General features: G+C 39.5%; 1 protein-coding gene across 3 annotated transcripts in view; it reads left to right on the forward strand.

Annotated features, from left to right (window-relative positions):
- The first annotated feature begins 347 nt into the window (after positions 1-347).
- The window catches only part of LOC149821280 (uncharacterized), a 76,281-nt gene continuing 61,285 nt past the window's right edge, over positions 348-15,343 (forward strand). For 2 of the 3 annotated variants that reach the window (XR_016426405.1, XM_089982131.1), the window contains exons 1-5: positions 348-711; positions 1,299-2,433; positions 3,204-3,272; positions 3,392-3,596; positions 4,216-4,492. Coding sequence is in view for 2 of the 3 variants with exons in the window: in XM_089982131.1 (XP_089838257.1) it covers positions 1,318-2,433; positions 3,204-3,272; positions 3,392-3,596; positions 4,216-4,492 (1,667 nt within the window). In the remaining variant the exon portion in view is untranslated. The remainder of the gene's footprint in view (positions 712-1,298; positions 2,434-3,203; positions 3,273-3,391; positions 3,597-4,215; positions 4,493-15,343) is intronic. The other variant, XM_089982132.1, reaches the window with a different exon arrangement.

The following is a 15,343-nucleotide window of genomic DNA, read 5'->3' on the forward strand; positions in this document are numbered from 1 at the left end:
GATTAACTCCAATAACGTATCAACTAGCAAGCCACATAAGACCTGCTTAACATCTCATCAACCCGAACGGTTGATCTGAGCAGTTATCAAACTCATCTCTTATCGAGTTGCAACTGCCACGTCAGCGCCTCAATCTCAACGATGGAACGGCCAAGCCGCATTATTTTGAACCGTCGGTGCCAGGTAGGCTTGCCGCATCATCCGCGCACCCACGGTCGAGCTGCCACGTCAGATTAACTTTTTCGGTTGTGTGGCTTCCGATTGGCTGGAGGTGAGGAGTAGGATGTCCACGTCATCGCGTGAAGCCCGGACCCAAACCTATAAAAGGCCGATGCGCTATCCGCGTCGCGTCCTCCCGTTGCCTTTTTCAATTTTTTTTTTACTTCCCCATTTCGGCCCTCTCTTCACCGCCTCTCCCTCTCAGAGGTGGCTTAGCTTCTGGGGAAGAAGGGGGCGCGGTTCGATTCGACCCCTAGAGTGGCGGATGGGCCTTCTTCTTCTGTGGCTAGGGAAGCACCGGATGGATCTGTCGTTTTCTTGATGCCCTTGTTTTTGCTCTTTCATTTTGCTCCTGGTTCTTCTCAGGTCGGGGATGGATTTTGGAGTTAGGTCTTCCAGTGGGGCTTTTGCGCGGCTCGTTTCATCGGAACTGCGAGATTAGAAGAGGCAGAAACCGAGGGGATCTGTCTCCCTGGTTTCTGCAGCGTGGAGGTTAGTAGTATTGTTAATTTGTGAAATTTGGGGTTGTTTTTTGGTGGTTTAGGGCTTCATATCTGCGTTGAATGTTCTGTGGTTAGTAGGAACCTTTTTTTTGGGGTTTCAGGTCATTTTCGATGAATCAGGGCTTCATTTCCGTGGATTCTCTCTCTCTCGGTTTTGTTCTGCGGTTTTTTGGTTATAATAGCGTTCCAGTTGGTTACCTTTATAAATCTAGTGTTATTTTTTGGTGGAAATGGGCGTGATTTTTGTTATATGATTGTGCTTGAGTGTTGCTTTCTACATCTATGGTCACTTCGTTGGTCTATATGGATCTATACTCACTTTTAGGCAATGAATGCCTTTTTTTATATCCACCTGTGATTTTGATGATAATTTTTCTTGTTTCATGTTCTCCTTTTCTTACTGGATATTTTTTTTTGAATAAAGAGAGTGATTGGTAAAGACTATTCATAGTTTTGATATTAAAACAATGTGATTTTTTTTTAAACTGATCGCCCATTAATATTTTTGTTTTCTGATATCAAGGAAGATGCTGCAAAATTCTTTTGTTATTGGGTATCTTTTGTTGATTTTTGCAGACTCTTTTGTGGTGGTTAAATGCTGGCTGATGGTCCAAAGGTTTGTGGTAGTCCAGCGACTAAGATGGGTGCACCTGCCAATTTTGGGCGTCCTCACCATTTACATCATGATGAACCTGTTCCTCCAGCTTCTAAGAAGCTGGATAGGGAAGTGATTGAGGAGGACTGCGAGAAAGATGACTCATTCATGGATTTGGTGGAAGGGGCTATTCCTCATTTCGAATTTGACTCAGAATTGCATAGCGATGATTGTTTGGTGTATGACATAGATTCTAGAGTTGCAGAAGCTGGTGCTTGCCTTTTGGTTCCTCCAGAAATTAAGTCCAGAAATGTGAATTTGGTTGAGTCTCGTGAGGATGCCTCAAAAGTGGAGCTATATGATTGTGGCGATTCCATGCTTTCTACTTTCAGTAAAAATTTCAAGGTAGAATCTGGTGATGGATTTGAGTCTTTGACGACAGAACATTCTACTATTGAAAGCTCTGGTGATGACATGATTCACAGAAACATTGAGTTTGATGTTAATGGGTACACGGATAAAAATGGATTGGAAAATAATCCAAATGTTGAACTTCGAGGGTCAGTAGGTAGTTCTTTTCCTCTCTCCACTCATGATAAAGTGGAATCCTGTTCTCGTGTTCAGCATGGTGATGATGCTATTAATTCTTCCTTCATGGCAGCTATGAAAAATCTTTCTAAGGATTTGGATAGAGGAACTTATGAAACTAATATGGCAATTGATAGTGATGAGTCTAAATGTTCAGTGGGACCTTCAAACTACAACATGGAGGACCAGACTTTGGCTGTCATTGGCGAAGAATTAGACAGTAAAACATCATCTAATGCTTTTAGCTTTTCACAACAGTCAAATTCTTCCATGGGAATTTCTGGTTCATCTGGTGTTCTGATGAATGAAGAACTTTTTGGGGCAAATACAGATGGGAAAATGGAAATCGCTGAACTGGATGTCACGGATACTAACAATGTTGTATCACTATGTCCTCATAAAAAAAAACTCGATCTGAAGATATCAAAGAAGGTGGCTGTAACAAAGTTTCCTTCTAACGTCACAGCATTTCTTGGAACTGGTCTTCTGGATGGCTGTCCAGTCAGATACATCAATCCTGGAGAACAGGTTGGTTGACATGCACCTATGCAATGCATGCTTGCAATGTAACCCTGCATTTATAAACATGTAGAGTTACTCATATACTTGCTATCTACTGAAGGTTAAGGTTATTCAGTTTTGAGGTATGGGTATGGACAGACAGAGGCAAACATGCAAGCTAACACATACCCATTTACATGCATGCACTCACCCATCTACATGCATGCATACTTTTGTATGCTATATGCATTCACAGACATGCTTTCAGGAATGAAGTTGCTTATCCCCCCCCCCCCCTCTCTGAGTGTAATATTTGGAAAAACAGTTTCTATACCCCTATTTTAGTCATGACTAGGATGGTCGATACTCTAAGAACAATCTCATCAATCTGATAAAATAAAGTGGCTCTGCCAGGATTAGCTTTTGGTTGTGGCATAAGATTACTGTGGGTTCATGATTTAAAATAATGGTCAGGAAGAATGTGGGAGTTTGGTTGGTCATGATTTAATTGATTGACATGATTCTTTAATTATGAATCACGGAAAGCTACTTTGCATATGTGTGGGTGCATGCACATGCATGTTTTTTCTTTTTTCTGTAAGGGGAGGGCTTTGTGGTTATATGCACATATATGTATAAATATATGCTTCCGTTTTGTTTTTTTATCTATTGTTTTGGGGGCAAGAGGAGTGTGGGGCAATATGCCCATTTCTATGCACATATATCCTCATTTATTTTTTATCATTTTTTGTCAATTTATTTTAACATGGCTTCTCTTATTTGGAGAAATTCATCAGAAAATACTCCATGGAACAATAAAAGAAGGTGGATTTTTGTGTAGCTGCTCCTCATGTAATAGCTCTGAAGTAAGTCAGACTGCTTACCTAATATGATGTTATAGGGCATAATGTCTTTGTTCCATATGCTACTTGATGTGATGCTGCTATTCCGTATCTCAATCTGATTGTTAGAAATTTGTTAACAGATAATCACTGCACTGGATTTCGAGCGTCATGCTGGTTTTTTAACAAGGCATGCATACTCATATATATTTGTACCAAATGGGATGCGACTATATACAGCAGTTCGCAAACTAAGGGATGCTCCTCGTAGCATGTTGGATGAAATGATTAGATTCATTACTGGTCTGGCACCAAAAAATGGCCATGCTGATCATCACGATGAAAAAGGTGATGGCCTTTAATTCTGCATGTTAAATGTGACACTCAAAGCTTTAGATTATCTAATTTGATGAGATTTTTCTCTTTCATACCATTATGCTACTCTTGTGAAAAACCAACCCTTTGGGGTGCTTTTGGATTCATTGTGGCTATATGTCTTGGATTCATGTCTGGGAAGTGTTTGGATTTTTCCAAGACATAGACACGATGACTATAGTAGTCTTAATTTTTAGTATCTTCATTCCTTGAAGAAAAGTTGAGTGTTTTGGCTTTGGACATGTCTCATTAACTTTTCCGTTCATTGTTTCACTTTTTTTTTGACATGAAATTGTAGGTCTATCATGTTCACTTTTTAACTTTCATTTTTTTGTCATTTATTTTTCTGTACTCTGTGCAACCCAAACACAAGTACATGGTTATTGATGTTTAGTTATGTTTGTCCTTGGTCCTTTTCATGTCGGCTATCCTTACCCAAGAACCAATCACTACCTTCATGCTAGTATTCTACTTCTTTTCAAGCCAGTGGATCTCTCTCACTCGCTCACTCACACATACACACACACATACACACAAACAGATACACAAACACACGCATGGAGACATAAAGCATTATTATTTTCATGTCCAGAATTTGTTCAACCACCAGTGGAAAAACTTCCAAGATTTCGAAGAAAGCAAAAGGTGTCTCAGCATTCCCCAGACAATTCATATGTTCAGACTCAAAGAAAACGAACTGTGCCTCGACGTTTTCAAGACAGTTCAGTTTTTCACACTCACAAAAAGAGCAATATGTCCCACCGTTCTTCAGATAATTTGTGTTCTCAGGCTCCCCAAAAAAGAAAGGTGTCTCAACATTCTTCAGACAATTTATGTGTTCAGAGTCTTCAGACATCTGCTAGCAGAAGGTAGCATGTATATGTCATCATTTAATCTTCTCATTCCATTATGATTGCAAAATCAAACTTTTGAATTCCTGAGTTCTCCAGGATGTGCTTATGGATTTTATGTTTAGAAGTTTTGATCAATGCACTTAATTTCGATGTATTATAAATTCAGGTTGCAGAAATTGATGATCTGTAGACTGTGTTTGGTTTTTCTTCTAAAATCAGAGAAAAAATTCGTCTTATATTGGTGTGATCATGTAATTTGTTGCAGTCTCACTGTGGCAAAAAAAAAATCTCCTCTTTGTGCAAAAGAATACAATTCCAAGTAATTATGATCAGGGGAAACAATATTGAGGACTGTCTAGGCTGGTTCTTTTGTTCTGAAGAAAATTGGGGGTTATTATGGAAGCCTAAGTATATATAAGGCTGTGGAAATGCAAAAATTGTAGAACAAAATTGAAATATCTTACTAACTAACAGAATGAGCAATTATCTACTCTAGAAGGATAAAGGCTTAAAGCTTCATCCGGTTTATTAAGGAAGCCAGCAAGCAATCTGCAATAGAATTGAACAAGGAGTATCTTATTCTTCTGTGTTCTACCTTTCAAACACTACTAATGTGTGCTCATAACAGGCTTTGTCTAAAAAATTTGAACAATCAATATCGATGCATGCTCACCAAGGGATTCATCTAAAAACATGTGAACCATGAAAGTGCGTTGATTGGAATGATCTGTGTCTACAATGACAGATTGTTATTTCATCAGGTAGGTGATGGAGATGGTTTCTCTATATGATTGTTATTTCATTAGGTAGGTGATGGGAGATGGTTTCTCTATACTTGTATTCTATAGTCAGACTAGCAGTATGCCTAATTTTCACTCATCTAGAACAGTTATCAATCAGCAGGAGGTGCATAAATGGATAAATTGATGTTATGAATTTCTGCCATCTTTGTTTTGGAAATCTTAACTGCCAATAAGGTATGAGGTAATCCTAGATTCCATCAATTATTCAGGTTTCACATTTTGGCTGTTTATGTTGTCGAACTTGGCATTACTTAAGCTTTAATCATTTGATGGAAATTGAAATGGATGTATTGCCTCTAGTATCTCTCATAGATCCCTAACCCCTTGGCTGTTTCAGGGTCGGGTTTTGGGTTGAGAGGCTACTTCCAGAGTCGAGCTAGCCACCTCCCCCAGGCTATGGGGGAGGCTTCACATGGTGATAGTTTTGCTCACCTGGATTCCGGGAATCATATTATTGATACAATCATGATCTCTGATGAGAAAAAGGGTGATCGTGTAGTTTCAAATCGCGTCAGTAGTAGGTGTTCTCTCATTGTTCAGATCATGGGCTATCCTTCTATCCCTCCTCAGCAAGGATTTGCCTCTTCTAGAAGATGATGAAGGGTGTAAGTCTATTCCATCATCTTTTTTGGAGAGTAGGATAAACCAATATAAATTCTCATGTGTGTGCAAGTGGGACCATAAGTCTATGGAGAGAGAATTTTATATACGTGAGTTAGTAATAGATGGAAGTTGTCTGCTAGGCCAAAATTGTCTGCACTTCCTCATAGTGAGTTTCTTGTGGCCTTTGACAATGAGAAATATTGAAATTTGTTTTGAGCAATGGCTCATGGGTGGTGGCTCAGAGAACGTTGTTGTTGGAACAATGGGATGGTGTTGTCATCCCTAAATTTCATGGGCTTCAATCTATTCTGGTGTGGATTCAAGTTTATGGCTTGCCACTGATTGCATGGTGTCATGATGTGTATTGGCTTATTGCTGAAGCCTTGGGTGGTAAGTGTAATGAAATTTGCGGAAATACAAAATAAGGGCCTCTAAGGGCTTATAATATCATAAACACAAAGTGCTCATAAACATTCATAAGTCCAACTAAAGGACAATACAGGAGCACAAAGGTAATATACAAGTACTAAGTGCATTCAAGACAACAAAAAATTTAAAGAGGAACACAAGAACATAAAAAATATATATTTTATTGAGTATGAATACTTAAGAGAAGCATTAAAGAACAAGAGGGGGTTCACCCCTATTTATACACAAGAGAAAGTCTTAAATAGAGTTGTTGGACTGTTCCATATTGGTCAACTCTATGTTGACTAGTCCAAAAGAAACCAAACAACTCTATTTGGTCAAAGACCAAATACTCCCTATAAAAACAGAAAAGGACAAAAAGAACAAAATAAAGTAAAAGTACTAATGTGCTTCTAATGGGTACAACTTATTATAAGGATTGAAATGACCAAAATACCCCTAATGAGTATTTACCTATTACATCATTATAAATAAATAAATAATATATATATATATATATATATATATATATATATATATATATATACAACTTAATGAAAAGAAGTCGCCATTCATATCTGGGTTTGGATCCGAGATCCAGACCCAACTCAAGTTCATTATGCCACATGTTTATTAATGGTTCAATTATATTTAAGCATGTTGTGTAAAGGGTATTTTGGTACCCTAATATTTATACTAGCATATACTTACTGAAAAGCCTAATACGCAAATCCCTATTGAGGGTTTTCAGCAGCACACGTTCTCTCTCCCATTCTCTCTCTATTCTTGTGATTGAACATCGAAATCTTCAATTTCTATCATGGTATTCGAGCAACAGATCCAGTCTTAAAGATCGTGATCTCCTTGTGATCATCAAATCGAGTTTTTTGTCTCTTTCTAAGGTAGTTCCCTATCTAATCTCGTCTCTTCTTCCTGTGTTCTTTCTTCTTATTGATTTTATCAACCCTTTCTTTCATTCCTTTGTTTTTAAATCAATTCTTGGATTTGTTCGCGTTGACGTGCTTTCTTTTTCTGTTCTCTTCTTGTTTGTCTTTTCTCATCTGAATGTGATCCCACACGAACAATATTTTTGAAAAATCACGTAAGATCAGATTTTAATCTAGGTGTGATTCCAAAATTGAAAAGGATCACGTCAAAGTCCTTTCTCCTGATTTCCAAAATAGATGCAAAATCAGACTCTGATCTGGGCGTGATCTCCTCTCCTATTTGATTAATCGATATCCTGGTTGTTGATCAACTTTTTGGATTTAGCTTTTCTTCCATTATAATTCAGAAAACATGTAATTTTCAAAGCGACGTGCTCAATACTGGTTGAATTTTGTTCAAAACATATTTTACAGTAAAATCTGGTTTACCGCCTCTGGTCTGTAGACCGTCTGGAATATTAAAAAAAAAGGCAGCATGATTTATTTGAAATCTAATTTCTTTTCTGAATCTCTTCTGAACCCAACAGATTTTACTTGCCACTGCATCTTTGTTCTAAAGTCATTTTTCTCTTTTGTTTCTCATGCTTTCTCGCTTTCGATTTTCTTCTTCTCTAGAATATGGATTCATTTCCTCATCAATCTGGTCTTTCCTCAAGCTTTCTCAGTCAACTTGTGTCTGAGAAATTGAACAACTCCAATTTCCTAATTTGGAAGAGACAAATCATCCCGTTCATAAGAAGTCAGGATCTTTTCGGACATCTGGATGACTCTGTCTCCAGAGTTCATATCACAAGAAGACAAGAATGGTAAGGGAGACTCTTCTATTACATATGTCAGAAATCCATAGTATGTATCCTGGATGAAGCGAGATCAAACGTTGGTGGCCTATATCATTTCTACTCTGTCGCAAGAGGTGCTTGTGGCAATCTGATGCAGAGCAGGCCCAGAACAATGATGCAAAGCACGTCCCAGATCCAGCAGCAGGCAGAGTTTGTCTCGGGTCCGGACCCGAGACCCGGATCCAGCCAAATCCTTTTAAATAACTCAACTTAGGGTTGCGTGCGGCAGTGAATGGGAAAAATCATAATCTCTGTTATTTTGTTTTTTTAGCCGCACACCTGTTTCTTCTTACTGTTGATTTTCCTTTTCCTGCTTGTCCTTTTTCTGTTGGTTCACTGCAGCCGTAGGTTTCTTTCACGTTGTTTGCATTTATTTCTTTACATTCAGCCAATAGTCGTCAGTCTGTTTACCTTTTGAACCTTATAATGGTTTATTAGTCCATTGAAAAGAAGAAAAAAAAGAACGAAATTTCAGCAACCTCTTTCCTCCTGTTTTCTTTATTTTGCTTTTCCTCTGTCACGTCAGAATTGCAATAGTCCTTTATTTCTTTTTTTTTGTCATTACTTCCTTTCTTCCCTATTGTTTATTAGTTCCATTTATTACTTTTCTGTTTCACGTCAGGTTTTGCAGCCTTTCTTCACTTTGTTTATTTTGGTATTTCAGCCACATGTTATTACTGTTTGTTTATGTCTTTATTCCTTTTGAATCAGTTTGTTTAATCGCAGTTTGTTTAATCGCTGTTAGTCTTTGTCTTCTTTACTTCATTGCTTGCCCCGCCTCCGCCATTGTTTGGGTTATCGTGTTGCACAATCGTGCAGTGGAAGAGTGCAGCCAGCGACAAACTAGCAGCATGTCAGCACCCATTAACACGAAAGTTCACGCCGCATCAACGAGTATCGACGCCGGCACCCATTAGCGAGAGTTTTCGGTTCCTACACTGCATCACAATCTCAGATGACTGCGCAACTATGGAGTTATGGCACTGACTGGTTCAAACATATTCTCAAGTTTCTCAAGCCAGAGTACTGTTTGTAAAAGAGTTTCAAATGTTGAAAACGGACTCCATGACTATCATGGACTACTTGAACAAAATGAAAATTATTACAGATCAATTAGCTATCGTGGGTTGTGCAGCTAGTGACAAGGATATGGTGCAAAAAACTTTGAGCGGGCTGGGACCCGATTATCATATGATAGTTCCTTCCTTATTCTGTTTACCAGATTTACCTACATTTAAAGATCTTCGTGCCAAGCTTTTTTAGTATGACTTTGAAAAGATTTTCTGAAGAGACTCATGTTCACATTGGAGCACAAGACGTGCTTGCCATAGGAGTTGCTTATGGGCGAGGATGTGGTAGGTATGATTTTCGAGAGAAGGGTGGTCAAGGAAGGAATGGACAAGGAAGTCGTGGCATTACTACCTACACCCAACATTTCTCCTAATTCGTAGAGGCAAAGGATGATACCCACTTATTTTCTATGTAACAAAATGGGGCATATCAAAGCTAATTGTTGGTTTAACCCCCAAAATAGAGAAAAGCAATCAGAGACATGAAATGAGACAAATAATTTGCAGAACAATGGAGAAGCCAAGGAGCTGTTATTGTCTGCCTTTGCTGAATTAAACTTAAAACAGAATGATCATGGCACTTGGTATGTTGATTCTGGTGCAGCCACCACTCATCTTACTGGTGATGCTGCTAAGCTCTTAACTCTTGTTCCTTATGTTGGTAGAAATAGTATAGTCACTGTGGATGAATCTCACCACTTTATTTCTCATATTAAAATCTCTGTTATTCTTATGTCAAAATCCTTGCTCACTCTTTCGAATGTCATTCATGTTCCTAACATCAACAAAAATATTGTTTCTATTTTTAAGTTTGTTGATGATATTAATGCTTCAGTTGAGTTTACTCTTTTTTTTGTTCGTGTTAAGAATCTTCACACGAAGGAAACGTTCGCTGAAGGAAAATGATAAGGCAATATGTAGGTCTTTGAAGAGAATCCTTCTACTCGTGTTCGACCTGTTGGTTCCACCTTGAAGCTCACCTCACCGTCCTCTTCAGTATTTCCTAAGTGTCTTTGGTCTTTTTTAATGTATTGAGCCGAATCTTTGGCATGGTTGTTTGGGTCATTGTAGCAGTTGTTTCATTGAAAAGCTTGTTTCAAACAGTCTTATTCCCAAGTCAAGCTTAGGATTAAGTGTTGATGATAAAAAATGTTCTAGTTGTCTTCAATGTAAGAGTTATGTTCTTCCATTTCATTCTATTAATAAAAGAGCTTCAAGGCCGTTTATCTGTTCTGATGTCTGGGGTCCTGCTCTAGTTTCCTCTATGTCTGGAATTAGATATTATCTCATATGTGTTGATAGCTATTCTCGCTGTACATGGATCTTCTTTATGAAATACAAATCTGAAACCTTGAAGTTATTTCAGAATTTTCATTCCTTTGTTAAGAATCAATTCTCTGAAAATATTCTCTGTTTATAATGTGATGAAGGGGGTGAATTCTCCTAAAATGACTTTATTAATTTCCTTCAAACTATTGGAATAAGTAGGCGGGTGTCTTGCCCTCATACACCTTAAGAGAATGGGATTGCTGAACGGAAGCATCGCCATATTGTCGAGAGTGCAATGAGCATGATGCATGATAGTAATTTTCCAGTTACCTTCTAGGCAGAAGCTTTTCATTCAACGGTGTATGTCATAAACCGATTGCCCATGAATATCTTGGAAGATAAATCACCCTGTTTTTCTTTGTATGAAGTTCATCCCAATTATTATGATTTGCGTGCATTCGGTTGTGTATGTTATGTTCATGTTGACAGTTCAATGCGGCACAAGTTTTAGGATAAGGCCTTGAAGTGCAAATTTGTGAGATATGCTAATGATTATAAAAGGTATAAATGCTATGACCTCGTGAGTAAGCACATCAAAATATCTAGGAATGTTGTTTTTGATAAACTAAACTTTGATCATAATGTTAACACTTCTTCTGAAATTGAGGTTTATCATCCCTGATTGAACTTTGATATCTTTTCTAGTACTGATGATATTTGTCCTTCTGAATGTGATCAAAGGAATGAGGGAACCATGTTTGATGCCGCAGAAAAGACTCAAGAAAGCATGATATCCGAACCACTCTTGGAACCTGAAAGGTATAAAGGCATCGTTTACTCTCGACGAGAGAAGGAGGCACCCCTATCTCTAATTAGGAGATGAGCTCTTCTTTTGTTCCTGTTCCATCCCTTGATCCTAGAAGATCTACTCGCTCTCGACATTTGATTGAAAGATGAGTTAGTTATGAGAATTTCACGATGGACTTCTAACTCTTTTTAACCTCTTTAGGTAAGGACTATGTCACAGGGATTCGGCTAGCAGGGTGCCGCACCTGCGTCGACATGGGTTTGGGTGCGACACCGGGTGCGGTCAACCCGATCCTGGGTGCGTTGACCGCACCCAGGGTCATTTCAGTCTATTTTTTTGGATTTTTTAAAAAAAAAAATTTCCCTACGAAATGGGCTGCGAAATTTAAAAAAAAATCTGCTGACAGCTGCTTGATGCTGCTCTTGTTTTATAAAGGGGCACTTGTGTCCACAACATCTCACGAGCTTTGTTGGCATCCCAGATTCCCATGCTATTCCTGCCTCCAAACAATTAATTCGCAGCGTTGGAAAACACACTGTTAACTTGGAAATGCTGATCCATCTTCCTCAAAAATTAAAACCAAAATTTAAGAGCCTTTTGAAGTCTTTATCCTTCAAGGCTTCAACGATCCAGATCCTTCTTCGTCAAGGATTTTCTCTCTCCATAATAAATGATAATGATGGTGGTAGCCTTGGTGGCTATTAGTATTCACTTTTTTCCTGATGAGATGTCGTAGCCTTGTGTAGACCTCTCTTTTCCACATGTCAAATCCAATAAATTTCTTTTAGCTGTCATCTGTGTGCATGTAACGCCCCAAAATCGTGGACTTGAAACCTTTTATGAAAAAGGTTGAAAGCTTTGAAATCAATCATTTATCAGAGTTTAAAACAGAAGTTCAGCGGAAGATCAGGTTCAAAACAAGTCCCTAGACCTTGGGCGCATTACAACCAAAAGCAGATTCCCCCTTACAAACCGATTTGCAGTTCAAATATATATTTTATTGAAATGAAAAGAAGAACCACATTTTGGTAATACAGTTTTACAAATGCAGAGTTATAATCAAAAGAGATGCTTTCAAAGAAACCTTATACCACATCTATCAAAAGAGTCCCCAGTGGTGCAACTTCAGGAAAGGGCATTGTCTTGAATGCATCGCGTCATCGTGCCATCGCAAGTAGTAAATCCTGTTCACCACCTGCCCATGAAATGGGTCAGTCTCACAACAGACTAGTAGGGGTGCAAAGGACAATAAAGAACAAAGGCTGCAATAAGCAAGATAAACGCTAGCTCAAGTAGGAACAAGCAAGACTAACAGATCTAACCAAATGTGCTGTAGAGTCAGCAAGGCTCTAGTAAGGCAAACAACTACGTACAAGAGCAATAAGGATTATAGTGCTAAACAAGCAACTATAGCAATCTCATAGATATAATAGGTGAAGAGTAACTAACTTTATCCACCAGTCAAGCAAAGCAATTGCATAAGACTGGTATTCATGACAACACTCGTAATACCAGTATCATTGGATGGATCAGCCCATCGGCAAGTAGCTATATTAATCGTAAGGCACAAGCTATTGCATCACAAACAATTCATAAGCTACATATGATAAGCAATCATACGGCAGCAACTATATTACAAAGGTAATAACTAGTATAACGCTACTAGTATAAGGAATTGGCTAGTATGAGAAGCTAGTCATTCCCTTGCAGAACTGCGCAAGCAGTTTAACCAACTAGAGTAACGCCTCGACAGACGTACATAGCTCAACGGGTAGCGTACCTAACTACTGAGCTAACAAGTAAGCAAGCAATGCACATCACAACATGTGTATCTCATGATAATGTGTATGAGTTATATCTTGTCTCATTACTGAGCAGGTCGTTGTGGGTACGCACAAGGCAAAACGTAGAAACAACCGAGATCGATTCGGGGGTCCATTATGCTATGTATTTTATTATACCCCGAATGACTGACTGAGTTCGCTTCCTAAGGGGACGATCTGTGACCAAGAGAGTAAATCCTCAAAGGCAAACAAAGGCCCAATAGATGCGCATCCGAACTTCTGCAGAAGTGGCCTAAAGGATTTTCCCTAACCTCCGATGACTGAGGAAGGTCGGATCTTTGCCCGAGATTGCCATTAATGACTGTCCATCGGAGTTTTGTACCATCCATACTCTCTCTTGATGAACCGTCCCGAATGAGCACGACAGAGGGTTTCTTAACCGCCGTCCCATTCTACATGCTCTGGTCTTTCAACCGAATCGAGCATCTTGCCTGTGAAGGCGCATGATTATTATTTAGGTGAGTTATACGCGCCATTGCGCGTTCGAGGCAACCATACAATTCACATCCTACTCACCGTAGTACGCATCATACCTATTCGAATGTACAATCACGATGAAAAGGGCCAATCCATAGTGAGGGTAGAAACATCACTCTTGTGATCTCAAACACATGCCATTGCATGTTCGAGGCAGACATAGACCTCTCATCCTACTCATCGTAGTACGCAACGTACCTGTTCAAAAGTACAACCACGATGAGACGGGTACGGATCTCTCGCAGGAAATCCCAATGCTTCTACTTTATAGAAGCCTACAGTGAACTCATTCCAGTTCCAACTGATCGTGCTTGGGTCCTTTAGACAATCGCAAACAATCTGCCTATTAGGCGAAATCAACATAGCAGGATTAGCTTAATGTGACAATACACGCTTAGAGGTTACTATAGACCTCTCGTTCTGCTCTTCGTAGTCCAAACATATCGTACGAAACTAAAGGTAAAACTACAAGAGGAGGAACATGGATCCCTTGTAAGAGATCCAACAATACCTTCGCAAAGGAAGGAAGGCGCTACAATCTTGGTTGAACCAGAAAGCCTAGAAACTAGGTCTCGCATCAGAGGTGAGGTAACGCCGATCTAGTGATGGCGCAAGTACCTTGCTAGGATCCCCGCCCTACTCGTGCTCAGGATCCTAAACAAGGTTATCTAAGTCGTATCGAATAGGCAAACTAAGGTTGTACACATTTATCCCAAATACATCGATTTGGGAGGTCCAGGCGCTACCTCTGCTTTACAAGCTATACATCTTGAAAATAGGTTTGCACCTAAGACGATGTCTTTGGAGAACCGAAGTGCATAAGTGTGTGTCGTGGCTTGTAAGACAAGTGAAACGATATACACTATACATTCGAAGCTGCACTTAGGGAGTGCAAGCTGACAAGAGGCAAACTCATGCACATACTAATACAAAGGCAAAACGAGGGGCAAGACTCGTTGGGCGGAGCTGCACCGCGAGGGTAGAATGCTAGGGCTACTCACGAGGTATGAGATCATACCTCGATCATCGTAACGCACAAGCAGACAACTACGTAAGCAACTCGTGAGGTAGGAGATCCTATACTGACTACGCAAGTGTAAAGGACGACTCACGAGGCATGGGGTTGCACCTCGATAGATCGATAAGTGTAAGCAAGTGAAGAAGCATACGCCGAAGATAGAATACATGCATTTGCAAGGCATATGCACGAACTGCGGCAACAAGATAAAGACGAACACATACAAAAGGTAAGGGCAAGAGCAAGCACGACAGCACAGGAAGGTAAAACACGAAAAGTAAAACAGAAGCAAGGCCATGGCGCATAAAGCGCGGGGCAACAAGTAAATGAAGGAAGTAAAGTGCAAGAACGTAAAGGAGGACCAGGATGTCCTAGAGTAAAGACAGACATGTACAAGTAAATGCCAGGGCGCAAAGCGCGGGGCAATCAGGAAAGTAAAGTGCGGGAAAGTAAAGAGGACAAGGATCGCGAAACCGCGTCCTTGAATTAAAAGACATGAAATGTAAAGACAGGAATGGAAAGCCTAGGCACATATAGCGCGGCGGCGACAGAAAAGAAAGTGCGAGAAAGTAAAGAGGACAAGGATCGCGAAACCGCGTCCTTGAAGGTAAAGACATACGTATATATATTATACCTATACATATATCGTCCTCTTTTAATTATCTTTCTTATTTTAGCATTTATCAGTTCATTGTCCTTTCACGCAAGAATCCCCTACCTTAAGGGGTTGCTGGTCCTCGTACGCATGCAGCGTAGGCAAACAAGAGCTCGAGCCACAGA

This window comes from Nuphar pumila, chromosome 12 (assembly GCF_984573655.1).
Source record: "Nuphar pumila chromosome 12, dmNupPumi1.hap1.1, whole genome shotgun sequence".
Lineage (NCBI taxonomy): Eukaryota > Viridiplantae > Streptophyta > Magnoliopsida > Nymphaeales > Nymphaeaceae > Nuphar > Nuphar pumila.